This window comes from Hermetia illucens, chromosome 1, assembly GCF_905115235.1.
Source record: "Hermetia illucens chromosome 1, iHerIll2.2.curated.20191125, whole genome shotgun sequence".
NCBI classification, from domain to species: Eukaryota; Metazoa; Arthropoda; class Insecta; order Diptera; family Stratiomyidae; genus Hermetia; species Hermetia illucens.
The window spans coordinates 199,723,772-199,748,407 of record NC_051849.1 but is presented as its reverse complement, the minus strand read 5'-3'; the positions used below and the strand labels follow the sequence as shown (position 1 = coordinate 199,748,407).

General features: G+C 44.0%; 1 protein-coding gene across 2 annotated transcripts in view; it reads right to left on the bottom strand.

Moving 5' to 3' along the window:
• LOC119646407 (protein O-mannosyl-transferase TMTC2) overlaps window positions 1-24,636 on the bottom strand; it is a 184,881-nt gene that overhangs the window by 15,711 nt on the left and 144,534 nt on the right. The window contains exons 3-8 of one of the 2 annotated variants that reach the window (XM_038046852.1): window positions 16,359-16,911; window positions 15,122-15,941; window positions 14,735-15,061; window positions 8,380-8,494; window positions 6,356-6,441; window positions 5,812-6,197 (exon numbers count right to left, since the gene is read on the bottom strand). In XM_038046852.1, the coding sequence (XP_037902780.1) occupies window positions 5,812-6,197; window positions 6,356-6,441; window positions 8,380-8,494; window positions 14,735-15,061; window positions 15,122-15,941; window positions 16,359-16,911 (2,287 nt within the window). Of the gene's footprint in view, window positions 1-5,811; window positions 6,198-6,355; window positions 6,442-8,379; window positions 8,495-14,734; window positions 15,942-16,358; window positions 16,912-24,636 lie in introns of both variants that reach the window. The other variant, XM_038046851.1, reaches the window with a different exon arrangement.

The window sequence follows — 24,636 nt, the reverse complement described above, 5'->3', positions numbered from 1 at the left end:
CTTGGAGTAAAGTACCATAAACTCTGCATGGATTTCACAGAAATTCATAGAGTATAATTCTCGTCAACTTCTACTCAACGGGAGGTCAAAGAAAAGTCAGTTACGTAACGTTTATTTCCAGCATGGTAGCTGGCAAAAAAAGAAAACGAGGCAGACTCTGCCTGGATTGGAGCGATGGCATAGGTCAGGACGCCAGACAGTTTTTAACGGATAACGATTGTTGTGCTGTTGATGCTGATGCTGGTCTGTGAATCATCGGACCATTTCCTAGAACTGTCAACTACATGTATCTACGTTTCTCGGGCTTACAATCGTAGACATGTTTTTAGTTGACTGTTCCGCTCGAAACGTCCCACCATAGTGTCAAAGCTCTTACTGTACAAGACTATGATCTTGCCAGTCCTCATGTATTCCTCGGAAACTTGGGTTCTTAGCAAGAAAAATGCGAACTCTTGGCCGCGTTCGAGAGAAGAATCCTCCGAAGAATTTTTGGCCACCTACATGAAGATGGACGATTCCGTAGCCTACACAATGACGAAATCTATGAGCAATACCATGACCGTCCGGTTGTGGATAAAATCCGGCTCAATAGGTTACGGTGGGCGGGTCACTTAATCCGTATGGATGAGGATGATCCCACCCGGAAAGTCTATAAGGGCAATATCTATGGTAGAAAAAGAAGACGAGGCAGACCCTCCCCAGCCAAAGATGGAGCAATGGCGTAGGTCAGGACGCCAGACAACTTTTAGGGATATCGAATTGGTCGATCTCGGCACAAAACCGGGATGTCTGGAGTTCCTTATTAAGGCAGGCCTAGATCGGATACTAAGGTCCAATTTTTAAGATTTTAGGTGAAATAAAACCTGACTAGATTCTTTTCATTTTCCGCCTATCTGTTTAGTGTTTTGATGAAGGAAATATTCGAAAGACTCTGACCTGGGCACGGCAGTGTGTGTGGGATTTTTACCGACTGAAACCCGCCGCGACTCCCCTTTACCTTGTGGCAGCACCCAGAGGCGTAGACCAGGCCAGTGCACTAGTGTTTTAACACGGGGCGGAGTTAGCTCACTTTAGCAAGATCTCCTTTCTTTAATCCGTGGCGTCTGTAACCGTACCTACTTGATTTCTTCCGCTTTTCGTAGTTTACGATGGAACCTTGGGATCATAAGGTTGATTGTATCCCAATCCTCCTGTTAGTTAGTTTAGTTTAGTTAACTCGGGGGAGCCGCAGCTCCGAGCACTCAGGCCATTATTGAGCCCATTGTACTATCCCCGTAGTTGCCTATTCAATGGCTTCCCGCCTACGGTATTCGCAGGCTTTAGCGAATCTGAGAACATTCTCCAGAGGCAGAGAGTGTGCAGATTCTTCATTGAAGAAAACCTTGCCAAGGTGTCTTCGTCTGAGATCTGAGGATGCCGGGCAGCTGCATAAAAAGTGCAGGGCCGTCTCCTCCTCCTCCTCACATTGATTGCACACAGCCGAAACCACTACCCCAATCTTTTCCATATGGTAGTTTAAGGGGCAGTGTCCCGTTAAAAGCCCTACTAGGGTTTTCATGTCCGACTTCTTAAGAGACAACAAAAATGCCGCTCTAGTGGCCCTAGGCTCCTTCACAAGGCTTTTCGCTTGCCGGCAAGAGTCCAAATTTTTCCACTCAGTTGCGTGAATCCTTGCAATTTCACCCTTCAGAGTAGACTTGACAGTAGATGGTCGGATTCCAAGAGCTGATTCTGGCCCCACCATTGTGGATCCAGACCCTCGGCGAGCTAGTCTGTCAGCCTCCTCATTGCCGGCGATGTTAGATTGCCCCGGCACCCACATCAGGAATGTTTCGTTCAGTCGGCCAAGTTTCAGCAGCACCTGACGACAACTCCACACCAACTTGCTTGATATGTTGTTGCCATTTAGTGCCGATAATGCCGCCCGACTGTCGGAACAGATTCGAATGGTGCGACCCCTCCATTTTTGTCGCAGACATTCTTCTGCTGCCAATGAAATGGCATATATCTCCGCCTGGAATATGGTCGTCATTTTTCCGAGAGGTCGGGCCTGTTCTATAATCGGATTCTCCGAGAACACTCTTGCACCCGATCCATCCTCCATGACGATGAAGATTATTAGGTCTGTAATCTGAAAAGACTCATGGCCACTTGTCGACCATTCTTCTCTTTCGGTGAAGTTAATGGGGGGTAAATTTAGGATAGCTTCAAGTGCCGCAGTCGGCATAGTACTCATTGCCCCAGTAATACTTAGGCAACCAAGTCTCTGAATCTGCATTAGCAGCTTCCTGCTGTTAGCAAAGTTCAGTTTCGGCCACCAGACGATGCATGCATACATGAAAATGGGTTTTATTATGGATGTATACATCCAGTATATCCGTTTAGGTGAAAGTCCCTAGGTCTTACCTATCGCATTCCTACAGCACCAGGAGCAATCTGCAGGATTTCTGATATTGTTCCTGGATATGATGCTTCCACGTTAACTTGGAGTCGAAATGTACTCCTAAGTACTTGACTGTTTGTGCCAGCTGGATTTCCGCCCCTGCTAAGGTGGGTAGCGTATAGTTACCCCACCTGACGTTCCTAGTGAACATAACTAGTCCAGTCTTCCTAGCGTTAACCGTGAGTCCATTGCGGAGGCACCAGCTGTGGATTACATGCAGAGTTGCATTCAAGCGGTCATATACGGTGTCCGCAAACTTGCCGGTAATTATTACGGCTGGGTCGTCCGCAAATGCTTGCGCGAAGACTTATTTGTCCTCCAGGAGCCACAGCAGGGTATCCATCACTAAGAGCCATAACAGTGGAGAGAGAATCCCTCCCTGTGGACAGCCCCTGAGACATCCTGCTTCAATAGACTTCTGGCCGACCGATATGTGGATTTTTCTCCACTCTAGCATGTGAAGGATCCAACTGATTAGCAGCGGTTCGATTCCATGCTGTCTTGCCGCATCACAAATTGCCGCGAATGAGGCATAATTGAAGGCACCTTCGATGTCCATGAATGCGCCTAAGGCGTATTCTTTTTCGGACATCGCCTTTTCAATTTTTGCCGTAAGTTCATGGAGTGCTGTCTCCGTGGAATTGCCCTTCTGGTAGGCGTGTTGCCTATGGTGAAGTGGCCACTTAGGAATGTGTGTATCCATTATGAACCGATCTACTAGTCTTTCTAGTCCTTTTAGCAGAAAGGACGTTAGGCTGATTGGTCGAAAGCTTTTTGCGTCTGTGTAAGTGGATTTTCCTGGTTTGGGAATGAACAACACCTTCACATCCCGCCATTTAATTGGAATATAAGCGTGTGCTAGGCATGCGCGATATATATTCCGAATATGTAGACCCATGGCATCCATTCCTTCTATTACTAGCGCAGGGATGATGCCACCCGGACCTGCTGACTTGTATCTATGGAACGAGTTGAATGCCAATTTCACTCGCTCCAGTGATACTACTTTGCATGCCAGATTCCAGTCTCTCGGTTGAGGGCTGTATGCACCTGTTGGCCCCGAGATTAGATTTTGGATGCTGCCTGGGAAGTGTACTTCAAGCAAATGATTTGCCGTTTCTTCATCGCTTTCTGTGTACTTCCCATTCTGTAAACGTAAATAACCCAGTTTCTGGCTACGTTCTTTGACCAGAATCCGCTTCAGCTTTGAGGTTGCCTCAAGAGAGTTAATCTCTTCGCAAATGCGTGTCCAAGATGATCGTTTGGCCGATCTTATGCTCTTCTTTAAAGCCTTCTGTGCCTCTTTATAGCGATTCCAGCTAGTGCTTGATTCACCCTTCAGAGCACGATTGAGGAGCATCCTTGTTGTTCTCCTCTGTTTTGCCAAATCCGAGTTCCACCATGGTGTTTTACCCTTCTTTGGCATCTTGAGTGGAGAGCTTTCTTCGAAAGCTTCTCTCATTCTAGTTGTGACCATCTGGGTTGTCTTCTCAATTCCAGTAATGGATTTGATGCGCTTCCCAGGGATCGTGATTCGGGCGCTCAATTCTGTTCGATACATTACCCAATCTGTCTTCCTTGGATTCCGAAATGGAGTGGGTGGAGGTGGATCCATGCCCATAACGAAATCAATGCGTCTGTGATCCGAGAGTGTGATATCGTTTGATACTCTTCACTCTCCGATCAGAGCCGCGATGTCAGGAGATGCCACCGTGATGTCGATGACCTCTCGCCTGACCACGTTAAAGAAAGTGGGTTCATTACCCACATTTAGGATCTGCAAATCGGTTCCTACTAGATACTCCAGTAGTCTCGATCCTCTTGCATTGATCTTCGAACTTCCCCAGCATATGTGGTGAGCGTTGATATCACATCCTGCTATTACCCCCATGCCTCTACTTTTGGCATATTGGATAGCTCTGATGAATGTTCCACTGGGAACGTCTTCTGCGTCGTAGGGGAAATATGCAGAGCACCATAGTATCTCTTTATCTCCCTGTTGACTTTTTACGATTAGCTTAGCCGATGTGGTGTCGCCATCACATAGGTCGTTAACCAGGTTAGCCTGGAAGTCTTTGGAGACTACCATGCAGGTGCGGGGTCGATCGCTTCCATTGGCATACAATAGGTCAGCATGTTGGAAGTTTAGGCCCCTGACTGCCCCACCAACAACCCACGGTTCTTGTATGAGGTATATAAATGTCTTGCAGCTATTGATCCGACGACTGATAAGTGCAGTCGCCGCTTTACAATGCTGCAAACCCAATCCTCCTGACATGCTAGCACTCTGCGGATTTCACCTAAATTCTCCTCTAGATTTCTTATTTCTTCAACGAAACTCGGGCATTGAAAGAATACGCAGTTAGCATCTAGTTATAGATTCCTGCCTCTCGGTTTTTTCCGTCTCTGACAAAGGAGAGATAGACTTGATGCTATATATATTCGCCATTTCGTCTGTCAAGGTATTAATTGGCATCTTTCCTGAGATACCGAACAACGCAAGGTCCTCCTTTTTATTCTTCAGCCTTTGTCGCATTCACAAGGGGGGCGACTCGTCGTGATCCGTTTCGCCATTTGGGAAGGTTCTGAAGGCAGAACATACCTCTAGGGCTATTCCTCGGTAGACCTTATTCAGCTTATATGCGTTGGATAAGGAACACAGCGCTATTCCTCAAACTGGGGCTGCATACATACAGCTTGATAGAACTCATCACATTTTCCGTCCGTTTGCCACCCGAGTTACTTGGAAAGAGCTGAAGCTATTTTCACGTAGTTCGGTGGGAACGAGTCACATCATTTTGCGCTGGTTCTAAGGGGGAGGGCTCCTCATGAATGCGGAAGGGAGGTGTAATTTTATTTGGAGAATATGGTCATGTGGTATATCAAATGAAAGGGCTCGATCAGTATTTTCCGAAAATGATCTTATTTCTGATAGTCGGTGAAACATAGAGGAGTAGGGCTCAAAATGTGGCCCTCGGAAAGTGGAACAGCTCTTGTTCTCAGGACCAACCCAACCGAAAAATTCCTATATCTCCTCGAATAAAGCTGATAATAGCACATTACCATATTTTTTAAATTTACCGGAACCCCTCCCCCCATCCCCTTAACTTCATCCGGGGGGTAGACTGGAAAATCGTGCACAGGAAATTTCTGCCACAAGATGAACCTTTGCACTAGAAGCGCCCAGCTTCGTACATTCTGACTTGCTTTGCAATTAAGTTTCCCTTATAGCAACCGCCCACTCTCTGGTAGTTTTTCTTTTTAACTTAAATTATCTTTTTTGTGGGAAACAGTCCCTCGGTAAGATTTTTTTCGTAATGCTTCTTTTAAATGAATCCTACTTATCCTACTTGTTCTTCAATACTTACATTTTTGGCCAACGTAATTCCATATGATAGATGTGCAGGAATATGATCTGGCTGTATATCAAGTGCAGCTCGATGGTACTTCTCAGCTTCGTTCCATTGTTGCAACTTCCCAAATATATCTCCTATTCGATGCAGAAGCACTTCACGTTGATAATTGGCTGGAAGTGAATGCAATGCTTCCCTGTACACAGCTAATGCCCTCTGCAATTTGCCCTGTTCAGCATACAAACTACCTAACTGGAGATATAATGATATTCGGGCATTTTCATGAGCTCCCCGGTCCCGAACGCCGGTACCATCAACTTTTGTGCCCTCTTTTAGAATTGATGCTGCCTCCTGGCAGTGACCTAGTGCTATTAACGATGTTCCCAAATTTAGGTAGGCTACTGTAAATGCAATAAAAACTTGTCGTTAGCAATGGTCACAGAACTATTAAATGATTCATCTAAATCAAGGAAAAACTAGAAAATATTTCCAAGCCCTTTCCATTTTGCACTAATTGCCTGGTTTTATTTTGTTCTACTTCAATCCATGAATTACTTACATGCTAAGTTCGGCCGATACTGGATAGCCCGCTGGAAATTTTCCACAGCATTTTTGAAATTCAGTTGATTTTGATGAAGAATTCCTCTGACATTGCAAAAAGACAACGAAGGGAAAACTGGGTTAGGGATTGGAATTTAAATTTGAATTCAAATTAAAATTAGCAAAGTCATATCCTATTGTTCCGGTCCAGCTCAGTCCAGTTTTGTGATTTCTTTTTTCTTTCGTCCGTCTGTTTCCCAGGTTTTATATCAAAAAGGACTAAGTTCCAGTTGGCTACCGCATGACCAGTGAAAATCTTTGTTCATTTTGTGAAATGGCCTTTCGGCAGAGCCCTTGGAAGTAGGGATGATGAGGAGCAAAATGAGCGATTTCATTTACCAGTGCCCCCATCCCCCTTTCGCCGCTTTCGCTGAGCTCCATAGTAGGGCTAACGGAAAGCTTTAATGCACACAGGTAAAGGATTATAAAAGGATAAAAGACCATTCACGTAGTATTAGGTTTTCCGGGTAGCTAGCCGTACAGCGTACTGTGTCTACGTATACAGCATTCATCTGGCCCAATTTCCTTTTAACACAACAAGGAAAAACCTCGTCCAAAGTTATTCAGGTCGATGAATTTGCAACGAGTCAGTTGAATACCTTTGAGAGTCTTTTCGGCAATCTTTTTTTAAGTTCGATGGAGGAAAGTCGGTGAAGTCGAAACCATAATATCCTTTGCCTTTTACCAGGTCGAAAAGGATCTGAACTATTCGATACAAACGAAATGAATAGTTTGATGGAAATGTCAAGGGTTTTGTGGAAAGGATGTTTCTGTGGGGCTATTGTTGGTAGAGAAGAAGATAAGCGGAGATAACGGCGAAACTTCCTGGCTCAGATTTTGTTTTGAGGAATTTTTTCTTTAGGCAGGATATCTAATGAAACAGAACAAAGGAAGCGATGGAATAATTTTTCGGAGCTCCTTAGTCCTTCCGTATGATATGTCGGAAGTAACGCCATCATTTAACTAAAAGCTCTTGTCCAGACCGATGGAAAATATTCCAGACCTTGTCCACAAATTTGTATTGCATTGGCCGATCTCTTATTGGACTTACACGATAAAAGGACACAGAGAAATGCAGTCAGGTGGAAAAATCTTTCCACCCACCCGTCCCGTTTGCCAACCATCATTTATCCTGGATATGACTTGAGGCAAATTGTATTGTGCACGTTCTCGGATTCGGCAGCTTGTTTTTCATGGTTTTTCCGTTTTATGGTTATCTAGTCTCTCATGCATATTACAAGATTTTTTTTTGCCAGGATCTGTCGAATAAGGTAAAAACGGTTCAAACGGTGCCAGAATACATTAATATTGCACATTAAATCTGGAAGAAATGGGTCGGGTACTTCTGTGAAGGATTAAGTTCATATTTAGGATAATGATTTCGGATGATGTTGAAAATCTGGCATGAATTTTTCTGAAAGCGTGTCGTGCTTATTAAGAAATGCTTTCAGATTCAATACTGCTGGAAGGTATCCTCAAAGTATGATAATAAAAACACATTGAAATCCATTGAGCTGCTTTTTGACATATTTAACATCTGCAATGTAAATGTCCATTCTTTGAAAAGCTTCCAGCTTGACTAGGAACGGCACTTGTTCTACAGAAAATCCAAACCAACTGAACACTCGAGCCATCATGCCACTTAAATCTCCTGTTCTGTGATTATGAAGAAATCCTTACTGTCAGCCCCAAAAACACTGAATCCATCTGGCACCATATGGAAAGTGCTTGTTTACAGAATTATGACAAGGGTACGGATTACGAGCGTACACCCCAAAGGCAACTGGAAATTGGAAAATGTCACACACTTAATCCTCCTTAATGAATACCTTCACCCTGGCAATTGGTATCACTATGGCAATCAATACGTATCTGTTGCAAAGGATGCTCGTGGCGTTGTTATTGCATCATGTCGTTCGTCAAACCGTCTATAAGCAATTAATTAAAAAAAGTCCGTCGTAAGGTTTCAGCGCTGATACTTACAAATTGAAATGTACATCAGCCATATTGGGCCGATATTTGAGAGCTTCTAATAGGGCAACTTTGGCCTCGTTATATCTGCCTTGTGAGCTAAGGACACTTCCCAAATTACCAAGTGCTGTGGAAGAGAAGAAATATGGAGCATTAATTGATTTTATGTGTAAAATATATTATTTGGACAACAGAGTCGTCTAAAGGATTTTAAAGTAACTGAAATGGAAGTAGCAATAATAAAAGACCACTCAAAAATTGAACAAGTCGGGAAACGGGAAGCTGGACGCTTCAGGTATGAAAGGTTTCGTGTATTTCTTTTATAAAGACATTTGAGTGTGCATTTGCCCCATTAGTATGTAGCACGTAATATATGCATATCATATGTGAGGGTATCCACTTTCAAGTGATATTGACACTCAGTCTTGAATTCGCAAAGAATTGACAAATTGGACCTATCATAAGTTTGTTAGTAATAGTGTGATTTCCACCAAACCTGGTTGGATTATGTTCTACATCGTAGCCTACGTTGCTGCAATTTCATGGTGCTAGGATGAACTTAAGGGGGGTTCTGCAGCCAATTACTGAAAACTATAGTAATATACTATTATTAGGGGGATGGAGGGTATTTCGGAGCCTAGGCATGATTTTTTTCAAATTTTTCGGTTGAAAATTTTCTGAAAATGGCCCCTTTAAGAGATGATCACTTTTAACCCCTTCACTCCCCGCCTTTTGAATAAATGTCACAGCTTCGGAAAGTACTAACCGACACCTTTCATTTGATACCGCACATAACTGAAAAAAGAAATTTACACCCCTTTTGCATGTATGGGGACCTCCTCTTAAATTTGACCTAGAATGCTGTAACTCACTGTATGCGTGAGCGTTCACAGCTCCCACCTTTCTATTAAACTTGGTGCATTGCTACAACCGTCTCCGAGAAAAATGCGTGTGACAGACAGATAGACATACACACAGTAAACCGATTTTAATAAGGTTTTCTTTTACATAAAATCTTTAAAAATGACACAGAAGTGACAGAAGAGAATATAATTATTGATCGGGTGGTCCGATCTGCTAAGTTCCATTCGGAGAATGTTAGCTTGGAAAACGGTTCACATGAGAAGTTAGAAAGGGTAATTGCAAATAATCTTTTAGAAATCGCGGTATATATAGAAGCCACACCGCAGAGCATTGCGCAGAACGTAGAAGTATTTGCCGGGGCGAAAAATCGGGTGCCCATGGGCATTACACCTGAGTACCACCCTTTAAAGTTAGTCTGAACCTGCTTCAGTTCTCTCCAGGTCATTTCGAAAAGCTTGCACTCTTTCTCTACTGTACTACACCATGCATTTCTAGGTCACCACTCTGGGATACTTGGTACAAGTTCTTGGTCCGCACGGTGGCTCCACTCTTTGTTCGAGATTACATCGGCAGAGGGCATCGATAATATGGGGTAAATATGTGTTAACGGAGGGTTAGAGCCTTCGAGTAATAATGGCTATTATTTTCCATGTAGTGCCCCCATATGATAACGCGCAGAGAACATTGTGTTGTAGGCGGTTTGATATTAGTGTTGATGTCTTCAACCACATTCTGCTTCACTCCTTTCCCAAATTCATAGCAATTTGGCTAAGGTCCATGATTTGATAAGAGAGCAAGCAAATATCGTCAGCCTAATTGAAGTGTTTAAAAAAAGATGTCCGGAGCCCACAACTCTCCCAAGTCTCAGCATAGACAGTATAAAGAGCGTCTCCGATAACAAAAAGGAATAATTTCCGCGACAGAATTCAGCCTAGCTGAACTCTGATTTCAAATTTCTCTGACATTTTTCCTCAATGCAACACATGGCATTCGGTGGAATAATATCTGGCTCCAATATTAGGTATTATATTCTCTGAAATACCTGCCCTATCTCCCTGTTCAGGCAGTCGAAAGATTTTTCAAAAGCAGTTGAAGAAACGAGGATCCAAAATCTGTACACTGTCCCAAAATGAGTTCAGGGGTGTTAATCTGGTCAGGACCGGGGCTCGAAAGTGGCTACTTTTTGCTTTGCAAGATCATTTTAGGTACTTTCTTTGCATGCAAATGTGCCTCTGATCGTCATATCCAGAATCTTGGCAATCCCTTTGTTTCCCTCGTCCCAGGATTTACGAATGAGTGGAAGTAGTAACTCTGCAGAAGTTGCAGCAGTCGTAAAGAACAGTTCCGCGGGGAGATCGAGATTGTTCTCTTTTGGAATACCACACCACTTGCCAGCCATTACATTCACAAATGGTGAAATTTCGTTTGGTTTTATACCATTCAGTTTCACTTCATCGTGAATGAGGAGTCAACTAACGCTCTTGACCAGAATATTGGAAGACATGTGATCTACTGAAAGACTAAAGGTCAACGCTATGCCCCACTCGCAACGCTTATAGGAGCCCTAAGTTCTTCAAGCTCATTGATCCAAATTTCGAGATGTTATAGCGTCCCTTCAGTCAACGTCAGTGTCAGTGAAAAGGGCACTTTTTATGGCAGACCAATGAGTGTATTAATTGACTGACTAGGCAGACATCGTAGGTCTCAGGGATTGAAATTCTCTACCTTGTGAGTAGTAAGGAAGTAGTACGCAAATGAAGGCAACCTGTCTTGAGGTAAAATGATTTCGTTGGAGATCGATGTCAGGGCCTCTTTTTTCGGACATCCAAAAGACATTGTCTGAATGTATTACTGCTGGCGATGTGATCGATGTTAGTCATTCCAAAGCCAAATATCTCGGCTGATGTACGGCTTATCAGGCTTGGTGGCCCCCAGGGTTGTAGAGGCCGCTTTATGGATCGTGTCTTTTTTTGGTTCCACGATTCTCTCACATTCGTAATGCTTGGTAATCGAATAATGGGTTTCTTCTTACGAAATCGCCATCAGTTAATATGCGGCGCGCCAGTGCGTTTCTCACGCTGTTTTATCGGTGGCTTAATTTGCAGGATGGCAATCAACGGCCGATGTTGAGGTAGAATGGTCTTTGCAGTCAGTTACGGCGGTAAAATGTTGGCGTCTTATAAGAATATAGTCGATTTGCGTTTTACTGTTCCCAGTATAAAATCTAGCAAGATGAGACAATCGTTCGTTTAAAGTACAAGGTCATGGGTGTCCGCAAAATCGATTATACGCTCGCCACCTTCATTGCGTGCTCCGAATCCCTTTTCCCCACGTCACCACCACCCTGGGGTTTGCCTTTTTACCCACATGACCACTAAGGTCGCCAGTAATGATGATATAGTCGTCAGCAGGCACATGACAAGCCTTTTCATCCAGAAGTTGCCAGAAGGCGTCTTTCTGGGCATCAGGTCGTCCTGTCTGTGGTGCGTACGCGGTGAAGGAATGAATAGTGCGATCAACTGATATAATGGTGAGCTTCATCGTCCGATCATCAAATCGTTCGACTTCTTTAATGGTATCACGGAAACCCTCTGAGATGGCAATGCTGACACCATATTGAGTGTGTATGCTACCAAAACAGAGAACTGTACATCTATTTTCACCGCGTTCGCGTTCAATGTCGCGGTTTTTGGCATCAGGCCATCGGTTTTCTTGCTGAGCGCCAATAATAATGCGCCTTTTCCGAAGGGGTCTTGCGAGTTCTTCGGTCTTTCCAGTTAAGGTGCCAACATATAGCGTGCAGACACGTGTTTGTTTTGTTCGTTTTGTTCGGACTAACTTGCTTACGTTCTGACGCCGTCCATGCGTCAAGAGCCCTTGCCCATTTCTCGACAGGATCGGGGCCCGTTCTACTGTGTCGACTGAGGTGGGCCGATCGTCTTGTTTCTAACGACATTGTATGCATTTTCTCGGTCGGCCTATCGCCGGACCTGTCACGAAGAGAGTTCAGGTAGGATTTAGCATAATGGAGTAACTCCAACTATACTCTACTTATCTCTTTCCCTGATATTACTATTTTATTTTTGTTTTACTGAAGATATTACAAAGTATTATACATTGCCTCGAACCCTCCTCTTTTACCTGGGCTTGGGGCCAGCATACTCTGCTAATAGCATGGATATCGAACACTTCTGTTAATGACAAGAACGGTACTTCGCTTACCAACCGTCGAGCCGTGACGGATACATGACCAGAATACTTCGAACAGATTTCAACAGAAAGATTTGCTTATCCTCCACTTCCACAATCATTGCCGATATTTGGACCAGTTCCACCTGTCAGCGCAACTGAAGTCGAGGAGGATCTGACGACATTGCATTTGAGCTCTGGAAAGCGAAGAGCTGGGACCCAACACTGTGGCTCAGTGAATTCTTTAGTCGGGGTATTAAGAAAAGTAGAACACCATCTGACTGGCAAGAAAGTACCACTGTTCCAATATGGAAAAAGAAAAGCAGTCCAGCAGAATGTTCAAATTACCGTCCGATCCAGGCATTTTCCCACACCATGAAGATTTTTGAACGTATTCTTGACAATTTGCAGTTGTCAAGAACTGCGGAACTACTGACGCAATACACGCTGCGCGGTTACTCATGGAGAAACACCGTGATAAGCATCGTCCTCTCTACATTGCATTTCTGGATCTAGAGAAAGCGTTTGACCGTGTGCCACACGAGCTCATCTGGTATGGTCTTCGACAACACTTAGTGCCAGAAGAACTCGTTCGCTGGGTTCAATTGCTCTACCACGATCCGAAAAGTAACGTTCGAAGTATGCCGGGTATATCAAAACCGCAGAGGTTGGTGTTCATCAAGGAAGCGCCTTCTCATCACTTTTCTTTGTTCTTGTCTATAACAAGAACAAAGAAAAGTGGTGATACGGTGTCACACGGGACATCCAACGTCCAGCACCCTATAGACTGCTTTATGCAGATGATGTTTTCCTATCATCTAATAGCAAAAATAATCTCGAGCAACTTGTCCAAAAATGGAATGATCGCCTCATGCAACACGGTCTCCGATTGAATCTAAACAAAACTGAATTTTTGACGACCGATCCCCATGAAACAGGCACAATCACTGTCAGCGGCAGTAATCTGCTTAGAACTGACCCGTCCTGTCGCTCTCTATGGCTTTGAGTGTTGGCTGACTATAAACGACAATGAATGGCGTCTTGCGGTAATGGAGATGAAGATGTTACGTTGGACTAGTGGCGTGACACGTTTTGATCACATCCGAAATGAGAATATCCGCGATCGTTATGGGGTTGCACCGATCGTGGAAAAGTTGCGAGAGAGGCGTCTTCGATGGTATGGCCACACAAGTCGTGCTAACGAGAATTCACTTGCAAAGATTGGTCTGAACATCGAAGTCGATGGTAAACGACCAAAAGGCAGGCCTAAACAACGGTGGCTTGATACGCTGGATGGGGGATTTAAGAGCCTCGAGATTGCACCCAGATCAGGCATAGAGCCAAATGGCGAAACCGATTCGACGAGCCGACCCCGCTTGTGAACAGGACAAAGGCTGAAGAAAAAGAAGAAGATGAAGAGGGTTTTAACTTTTTTTTATTAAACGATATATGTATTGTTACTAGACCTTTCTTTTTATTTTACCGTTTGTTACAAAGTCCTTATTGCTTGTGAGGCGCCTAAAATAGTGTCCCCAATTCTAATATTTTAGAGACCTGATGGCTAGATAGAAAGGAATACTTTCTGAATTATTTTTGTTGACAGCTGTCAGAAATATTGTCAGCTAAATTGGATGTCATTCTCGTCGTGGGCATTTAGGTATCGTTAGATAGCGTAATCGCTTCTAACATTTTAGGCCCAGCCAATGATACACTGACCCCTCTGTGTCTGCTTCCTGTTATGAGGCATTTTTAATTAGAGAGAGTTTTTCATTTTTCGCGAAGTCACTTTGGCATATGGTTTAAGTCATTAAAGTGTACAAGAATGCTCCACCAAAGAGTCAAAATTTAAAAAATATAATTAGACTGTATGTATGCGGTTTCGTCCAGGGCAGATGCAACTCATCAGATGCAGCCTCACCCTTGCCCTGGGAGCAGCGTGACCGAAGTGTTTACAAGGTGGTATTTGCTCCCTTATACCGAAACCTCAAGTCATAAATTTGGCAACTTGAGTGCTTGCCCAGGGATGAGGATTCCGTGGACCACAACTATGCACGCATGTTCTTTTCCAACTGGTCCGGTCCGTCAATAGGTGGATGGCGGACTTAGGAATCCCTCGATTCTTAAACAAAATTGTATAATTAGACTCGTTATGAGATGGTCGGTGGTCTTGACTAGTGTTTAAGTCAAAGTGAAAAGAAGGTCATAATATGTGATATCCTGACAATAGCCAAACTGGGAAAGAATAAATATAAATTCTGCTGTCCAAATATGTTACAGTGTCAAGCAAATACATATACAGTATTTCAGTACTCACCTTTTGGTGGATTCACATTAATTGCACTCCGGAACAAGCTTTCCTCATCCCGCCAGTCGTAATTTCTCCTCCAAGTCTTCACACTTAACATACTTAAAATTAGGCTCATACATAACACAGCTGCTAACCGTTTCCTACTACATCTAAGCGGCTCCATAATTTTTGCAATGCCAAATCCTACTAACAGGCAATAGCCCACGCTGGGCAAGTAGAGAAGGCGCTCGGCCACAACGAAACCAACGTAAAAAAATAAATTCGTTGCTGGTAGAAATGGAAGCGTAAGAAAAGCTATTGACATAATAAGGACAACGCTATTTGTGGTCCTCGCTGGAAGATTACTCAGAAGGTTACTGCAACCCTTGTCTCCTATATTTACACTATAATTACAACTATTTGCCACGGGTATCCGCTCGTTCTCCCCTAAATGCACCTCATTCATGTATCGGTCAAGCTTGGAAATTGCTATTTCCCCGCGTGCGGTGAACGTTGCAAATTTGGCGTGATTGGGGTGTCGAACAAGTTCGGGAGAATTGGAGCGAGACCAGCGCCATTTCTCAAGGTGGCAACCGCAGTCCGTGTACGGTCCTGGCACGTTGTTGTTATTAATTGCTCGACATGTGCTTGTGTGTCTTATTGTCACTTCTTGTTTACATATTCTGCAGACGCAGTCATTCTTTGCAGGAAGAACCGGAGCAGTAATCACTACAGTCGAAGCAGATGACGACGTCCCTCCCAGGCCCGATATGACATTGTATGCTGCTGCCACACTATATGATGCCGGCAACATAACATGGTCCTGCGTCACGCCCGCAATTATTTGCTTTCGTTTTGTCCTGGACTTTCTCTGTTGCGCTGCTCTGGGAAACTCCTCACGATGCCATAGCAACACTTTCACACATCGCCATAAAGTCCACGAGATGCCACCGTAAAAAACTAATGTTAAAAAATTCCTTGAATCATAAATGGAAGTTATGCGAGGAATAGCATCCATCCCCCAATCGAAGCTCAGGACAGATGGATAGATGAGAAGCTTAAAGTTGAAAACGGGTAAGTAAAGAAACGTAAGGAATCGTGTCCATAACGAATTCGATTTGGCCACAGGATTATCGGCCAAGGAGAAGGCTTCCCGGGGTCCAGGTACTGATAAACGTATATAAACAATGGTTATTAGTGCCGCGCCAATGATGCCAAGCGTCCGATATCGATTCTGTAAGAAGAGAGAAAACGAGAATAGGATAAAAGGAAAGAGGCTTAGGTATTGAGACTGCTATTGGATCCAATAAGGAGGATTAAAAGTTTGTGTTGCTCTGTTGTTACTTTGTTCACAAATATATTCGTTACAGGATGGGGTAAAGTCTTGCCAGACTTGCTGTGCGGGCAAGACAGAATAGATGGGAACTTTCACAGATACTAAGTGATACCGATAGATAGGTCGTAGGTCGGTAGGAATATGAATTTTAAGTAATACGCAATTGTGTTCCTCTTATCGTCATTCAGGAAATTAACATATCCTCTTGAAATTCGTCGAATGCTCAAGTTCTTTCGCAAGCAAGTCACTGGCAACACCCGACAAGAGCAGAGCACTAAAGCTACTTTCAGCCGCTGTAAGGAATTCAATACAAACCTTATCAGAGAAACCGCATAATCCTCTTACGATATCAAATATGGCACAAACAACGAGTGCTGTAACCGCAGTTTCCTTAAAAAGGACAGCACAAAATGAAAGTACGATGCTCAGACTTAAGCCCAACCATTGTCTACTGTCGTTCCTCTCTCGCCAGGCAATATGCTTAATGAACGTTAGATACGTTAACAGATAGAAGATACAGGCAGCCAAATCCGCTCTTCCAACAATTCCGGCTACTGCCTCCGTGTGTATTGGATGAGCTGCAAATAGAGCGCCTGTGGCCAGAATACCCCACACCGAGGACAACAGGTGCCGTGCTAACTTCACAACCAGACCGGTTGCAAGACAATGCATAAGATTGTTAATTAAGTGGTATCCCCATGGTGTGTATCCGCCGAAAATGTAGTTAACTTTAAAGCTAAGGACACACAGTGGACGATAGGAACCATGCGAACCGGAGTCGGCAAGTGGTGTGCCCCAGTAGTCGTTCTGGAATGCCTGGGTCCAGGGTGTTGTACTCGACACGTCCGTGTTGCCCATGATGGCTCGTCTGGAAAGAAAGTAGAAAATTGACAAGATTAAAGTATGCATAAACGTTAGATAAAAGAGAAAATCAGGAATTCAGATAATTTTTAATTACTAATCCTTTATAATGCCTATGGGCTGGGAAGCTAAACAGAGGCCGAATTTGAAAAAAGGAAGCCAGATAGAATAAGATATTTCTCCTCTAAGTTTAGTCCTTAAACCAACTTATGGTATCATCAGGTAGAAAAATTAGTCCCTCACAAACCCCCCTCTATGCAGATATCAATATCGCAAAAGTAAATATTCGCAGTGGGGCGAAACAGATAATTCAGTGAAAATTGTTATTTTCCGAAATATTCTTCTGCGGAAGTTTTAGTTGGCTTCATATTCTATTTACTTTTCATTGGTGAATCTAATGGTCCTGTCACTAACTGATAGCTGCTCAGAACCGATTTTGAGGAGGGGGGACGGGGTGTCGAGAACTGGGACCCATCCAGCTGCCATCATGTGTTCCTGTCTTACATTGCTACTCAACGGAATATCAAACTTCGTAAGGTTCAAACACACCAACAGTCAGAGGCTAGTGCGCGGTCGCCACCACCATCACCGTCCATCCAGCAGTAGAAGCAATAAAACCGAGCCTCTTTTCCCCCCTCAACTCCCGTGGAAACAGAAGGTTCTACCTCCTATCATCAGCCTCAGTCCAACCATTAAGAACTTTTGCAACTAAAGCAGTTTCAGCCAGACCCGGAGGTCAACCTGGTTAGTCAATGCATATTACCAGTTTTCTGAAGTTTGTGTTCGAAACTCTGGTCATTTAAGCCGAGGTACAATTTCAAGTTTAAAAGGTCACGAGCGACACGATGACACCAAATATAACCTTACCATATCGCAGCTGCATCACATTCAACCACTTGTCAGTTCAATAGTTATGACGATGTCTTGCAAGTTAAATGGCTGGATCTGCTGCGGCAGCACTTACGCCACGCTTGTGCGTATCAACAATTAGATACAGGACGAGCTCGCTGCTATCCCTGATATTTATTGATGGGCCTCAAGATTGACAACACCATCTTTTAGCCGATGCGTGCGTCTTGCCATTGTACAGTTGGCAACTGCCCGTCTTGCGATACCACCGACTTCAGTGAGGTCATGGCTCAACCCACCTCCACTGGATGGTTAGAAAACTGAGGCCGGTAGCATTGTATTTGGAAACCACCACCCGCTGCGACCGTTCGAAAAACCCCCTGTATCGGGCGGATCTAACATTTACTGCTGGACTTGGATTTCGCCCTTTCAATCATCCCAAAGCGGCTCATCGTCCAGTCTCTCGAAAGCATAGTCTCTGTTGCAAGCAACAAATGGTACGTCTATCACCGCCTTCGGCCCTCAACATTCGATTTGGACTTGGGGCTTCATCAACCTCTTCGGGAGTCTTTTATTAGCGATGACCAAAATAATATTTTTTGAGCAAACTTCACTCAATCAGACACACCCTACGAGCATTTTATCGCCAGATTCTCAGGCGAGCCTTTTCACGTCCTTTTGTAGGTCAACATCTTATCCCAGTAAAGAAGGAGTTTGACGTCACGAGATGTCATCCAATCATCGTCAAGTCAATAGGCCAACCCTCTTAACGTGGTAACCAAACGCACCACTAGCGACCGTTCCCGCTACCAAAAGTTGAAGAAATCTTTAACACACCAACCACTCGGTGTTCACAATCATCGATCTCCAGTGAACATTTTATCATATTCCGGTCGCAAGATATATGACTGTAGTCGCCACACCTTTCGGGGCATACCGCTCGGACTCCGAAATGTAGCCCAAATGACACAACGCACGCTCAATGATTTCCTCAGGAAACTGTCATTCGTCTGCATAAATTAGGACAACATTCTCTCGTTTTCAAAGTCACGGGCATCCTCTACAACATCTTCAGCAGCTGCATGAGATATTTCATGCATGCAGCCCAATTAAGTAGTCGTTTTTGATAGTTATCAAAGTAGTGGGGATGTTTTGACCACTAGCGCTGAAAATACAAGACATCTTGGAGCTGCTCAAGTTTAAACGTTTTTTCAAATGCTCAATTGTTAGTGCCTTTGCATTCCGCAGAGCCCCTTTACGATCGTCACTTCCACATTCTTGTTACCGACGCCATCATTGGCCCTTCACCCGGACGCATTCAATATCCCAGTTGTGTAGCGCTTGACCAACAATGATCTCACTAAACGTTTTTAGGTTTCAATAGTTCCTTTCTCTAGAAAGCTGCCGGAGATTAAACAGCGATATTCCTTCTACGACAGCGGTCAAAGCGTAGTATAGGTCCCAGAGCGAAACGTGAATTGGTACCCACGATAGAGCATAAAACCTGGGAAACGCCTGCTGAATCAACACCAACAGCTCTACTACCAAACCTTATCTCTACCTCCACGTGGTGACCGCTGGGAGCTCTCTCTTAAGGAAAAGCTGCATACGGAGAAGGATGAAGGCGAGTCTCCCACGCCCAAAAACGGGACAAAATGTGCCAACTAGTCCTCCAAGTTGGGGGTTGGGCAGGGCTGACAATCCTGCACGGAAGACTGATGTTACGAAGCCACGAAATAAATCTCGGACAGGATGGATTTTACAACGACGAACCCGGTAACGACAACAGGTTGACGATTTGCGCATGGAACGTGCGCTCCCTGTACAGACCGAATACTGCTGAGCAGCTAACCGATACCCTGTCCCAATATAGGGCTGATGTAACAGCGTTGTCAGAAATGCGATGGACAGGGACCGGTTTCCAGGAGAAGAGCCATGACACCATATATTATAGCGGCCATCCAGTAAACCAAGTGCTCGGAGTAGGTTTCTTAGTGAGCCAAGAAATGTAACCTGCTGTTATCGTCTTTGAAAATATAAACGAAAGGCTCTGCCTCTGCGTTTGCAAGGCAAATTTAGAAATATAAGCCTCATAAAGGTTCACGCCCCTACAGAAGAGACTGCAGAATCGGAGAGGGATACCTTCTTCGAGGCAGTTGAGCGGACCCTCGAAGCCTGTCCAAGTAGGATCCTACTTGGAGATTTTAACAGTCAAGTAGGGACGCAGCCCGTATTCAGGCAGTAAGGCGGCTCCCATAGCTTACACAGGGATACCAATGATAACGGACTGCAGATTACTCAGTTAGCAGTGTCGCACGGAATGGTTGTTGGAAGTATCTGGTTTGCGCAGAAGGCGTTCCACAAACATACGTGGGCCTCTCCAGACGGGAGCACTTTCAACCAAATTGACCACGTGCTGATTGAACGCTGCCACCTTTCAGCCTTGATGAATGTCAGAACATATAGGGGGCAATATAGACTCGGATCACTATTTGCTTCGAATTACGGCACTACCTACAATCCCCTCTGACAATCAGGGGAGAGTGAACACTGAAGCCAGTGAGAACACAGCCCTCCGCAAAACCTATAACAGGGAAATGGATGCGCAATAACCGCAGTCAGCAGAGATCCTGGAGATGAAGCATCAACAAATTATCTTCACAACCACCTGAAGGGCATTATCATTGATACGGCCAAAAAGATACTTGGCCCCAGCCGCAAAAAAACGTTAGAACGGCTCATCATTAGAATGTAAACTACCGTAAGCTGCCACATACTGATTAATGTTGTATTTTCAAAGAACGCGAGCACGCGCAGAGACTTATCACGAACTCCGTCGTGCGGAGAAGCGACTTCACAGACGGGAAAAGGAAGCGTGGCAGAACCAACAAGTGTAAACTCGAAAAGCACAGGGAGCAACCGCACCAGGCGCGCAAGTTTTACCAACAAGTCAGCAGGATGCACCTCGATGCTCATCCTGCCGAGACAAAGAGGGAAATCTGATTTCCAACAGAATGGGTATATTAGAGCGATGGGTTGAGTACTTTGATGAGCTACTGAACAACCAGAATATCGGCGAGTTAGAGGTCCCGCCAACTGAAGACGATGGACAAATACTGCCACCACCAAGTATAGGAGAAACAGTCCGTGCAATTCATCGGCTTAAAGATCATTGGTTGGTTAAATATGGAGGCGACCAGTTACACCAAGTGGTTCATCAACTCGTGCTTAATGTATGGGACAGCGAATCAATGCCTGACGACTGGCAAAGAGGCATTATCTGTCTCATACTTAAAAGGGAAATATCACACAGTGCAGTAATTATAGAGGTATCACGTTGCTGAGAATCATCGATAATATATTCTCCGCTATCTTGCTAGGCCGGATAGCCCCATAGGCCCAGAACATCATTGGCCCATACCAAAGACGCTTCACTACAGCAAATCACCAACAGATCATATTTTCTCGGTGCGGCAAGCAATGAAAAAACTTTTGGAATATGGACATCAGTTGCACCATCTCTTCATCGACTTTAAAGCCACTTATGATAGCATAGCCAGGGTAAAACTGTACACGGCCATGAGAGAATTCGATATCCCAACGAAATTGATAAGACTGGCTAGGTTGACCCTGACCAATGTGCGAGGCCAGATAAAATTAGGAGGATCATTCTCAAGACCATTCGACATCAACAACGGTCTACGACAAGGGGATGACCTATGTGATGTGTCCTCTTTAACCTTCCTCTCGAGAAAGTGATTCGTGATGCTGAGGTAAATGCGAGGGGTACGATCTTATTTAAGTTCACCCAACTACAGGGCTATGCTGACGATATCGACGCCATGGGAAGAACGATGCCTTCATCCAGATCGAGGAGGTGGCGCGGGATCTTAGGCTGCACATCAATGAAGGCAAGACAAAGTACATGGTGCCAACGTCACTACCAAAAAGCAATCAACCAACAACATCAAACCGCACTGGCCAAACGGGAGAATAAAGATAGGAGACAACAACTTTGAGACCGTTGATAATTTCTCCCATCTAATAGCTACGATGATGAAATTCGCGCACGGTTGTTGACTGCCAACAGAACCTATTTCAGCTTACAAAAAGTGTTTCGCTTGAAACGTCACACCCTAGTGTCAAAGCGCTTACTGAACAAGATAATGATCTTGCCAGTCCTTATGTATTCCTCGGGGACGTGTTTTCTTACAAGGAAAATTGCGAAATCTTGGCCGCGTTCGAGAGAAGAATCCTCCGAAGAATTTTTGGCCGTAGCCTACATAACAACGAAATCTATGAGCGATACCACGACCGTCTAGTTGTGGATAAAATCCGGCTCAACAGGTAGGGGTGGGCGGGTCACATCCGTATGAATGAGGATGATCCAGCCCGGAAAGTCCACAAAGGAAACATCTATGGTAGACAAAGAAGACGAGGCAGACCCTGCCTGAGATGGAACGATGGCGTAGGACAGGACGCCAGACAGCTTTTAGGGATATCGAATTGGTGGACCTCGGCGCAAAACCGTGATGTCTGGAGTTCCTTATTAAGGCAGGCTTAGACAGGATACCGATTGTTGCGCCGTTGATGATGATGTCTTCCTAGGTGGCGCCATGAATAACATGGGGTGAAATTTCACTTTTTGTGGATGAAATGGCTCTTCCAATTGAAATTTAAATCTCTTGTCAAAATTAAGCGGAACTAAGATTGACAGTCTCTGAAGGATGTCCCTTGCAGTTTCTGTAGAAGTGCTACCTGCACTCCCACTTTGATTCCATATTAAGAATCCGAGACTAGTGGGGAGGGAGTTGATGTTTAAGATGCCCCACCCACCTCGAATGTAGCAGCCAACTAAGTGCTTGCATGCCGTCGAAAAGAAAGTAGCCAAAGCAATCCCAGAAAGTATCGAGGAAAACCTTAAAAGCTAGTTAGACAGAGAGCAGGTTGGTGTCCGCTCTAGATTCACCTGTGTCAACCACCTTATCACCATCAGGGTTATTGTGTGCAGAGAATGAAGTCTTATTCCACCTACACTTTATTGATTTCGAGAAAGCTTTCGATAGTTCGAGCTGGAATTTTGGGGTATCTTAAAATCTTTACGTAGGAGGGCCATTCCGAAGACACTAGTAGCAATTTTTCGGTGATTTTGATGCTGACAGATAAACTTTAAGAGGTTCAATGGATTATGCCTGCTTTTATTCAAAAAATTCGACTGCACCGATGATATCTGTTTGTTTTCTCACGGAATCATGGAGTTTGAAGAAATCTCTCTGGGTTTGGGAAACTTTACTTTTACTTATATTCTGGATGATTTTTTCATATTGAACTCCTAGGAATTGGCAGTATATTTTTTGGAATTGTCAACTGATATAATGAAATTGAGATAGCATTACCTCTGCCTGCATTAATTTTCGTCATACCCACTTCTTGGGATTTTAAAGTTTTCTTGACTTTCATTTGGAAGTTGGGTCTCTTTCCAATTCCTTTTTAAACCGGCCTATAGGGTTCTACCGTACGAAGCTTCTTCCTGTTTACTTTTATCTGGTCTTCCACAGTTTAGAACATCTGCACTATAGCAGATTCAAATAACGTCAAACAACAATACCACTTTGAGCTTTTGTACAGATGTTGAAAATGGGTCCAAATTGCAAGTATTTGCAACGTCCACAAAATTTTGTTATTCATGGACTTTCCCAAGCCTTTTGAGTTTTCATTGACAGTCGTCCCTGGCAAAAACGGTCGTGAAATGGGTGTTATGCAAAGTAGCGTTAGGCATAAAACGAACCCCCTTTCCAAATAAATTTGAATTTACGGGCTCTAATCTCTGACTGATCTGAATTTGCTTACAGAGTAAATACCGAGAAATGGAACTGATTTCGAAAACACGAAGGGTGGTAGATTTGAATACTTTCCTCTTGTAATCATAGTCTATTAAAATACATGAGCATATAAATAATCCACGTGTTTACCAAACATCCTTCCTCATAAATAACGTCTTCTCGCTTTACACGGAACAATCTCTGAGGTGTGCTTGTATGTACCTTCTATCTCGTAAAAATCTTGGAAAATGTCTGTGCTAAACTTCAACACCTATCTCAATGTTGTTCTGTGACCTTTTTTGGTTCTTCCTTTTTTCCAATCACCTGAAGGCATCTATCAACATTCAAGCCAAACGTAACGTATGACACCCAGCTTGATCTCTTTCGATGTCCTGCATTGTTATCACACTTACGAGGCATCGTTCAACAGTCGTAGACATACCCCTAAACGTGCACCCCGCGACATCCCTTGAATCAAACGCTGCGTGCTTTTGGAATTTTAATCACAACAAAACCATTCTCATCGGGTTTTCTCAGTGAATTTTCACGTATGAAGCATCAAGGAGAGCGTGGAAAAAATGAGTTCAACCTGTCTGCACAGGTGAATTTAAAGAAGTTTGGGTTACCAGATTTGTACCGCTTAAGGCTGGTGTTAGGGTGCTCCTGCATTTCAGATTTAACACTGATCTTTGGTTAAAGTTTCAGCACAGGTTAAATGGTCATTGCCCATATGTTACCTTTGGTTTTGAGTACATAGATATGATCCCATTAGCGCCAGATACATTTGGAAAGTTTAATCTGCCAATATTCGGCTTCTAGCGTTTAAGTGTTATGTTCGCAGCACTAGCAATCGGATTACAATGGGCAGCATGTGATACAATGCAAGGTACATCTTAAAGCACAAAGGATATTCGATACCAAGAAATGATTGCCAACAAACCTTTGGTAACCCTAACCACGCTCCAGGATAAAATCCAATGAGGAGAAAGCCGGGACGGAAGGAAAATGAGACTTTCAACCGGGAAGATGAGCTCGTTGGTATGGAACTCATGATGTTCGCT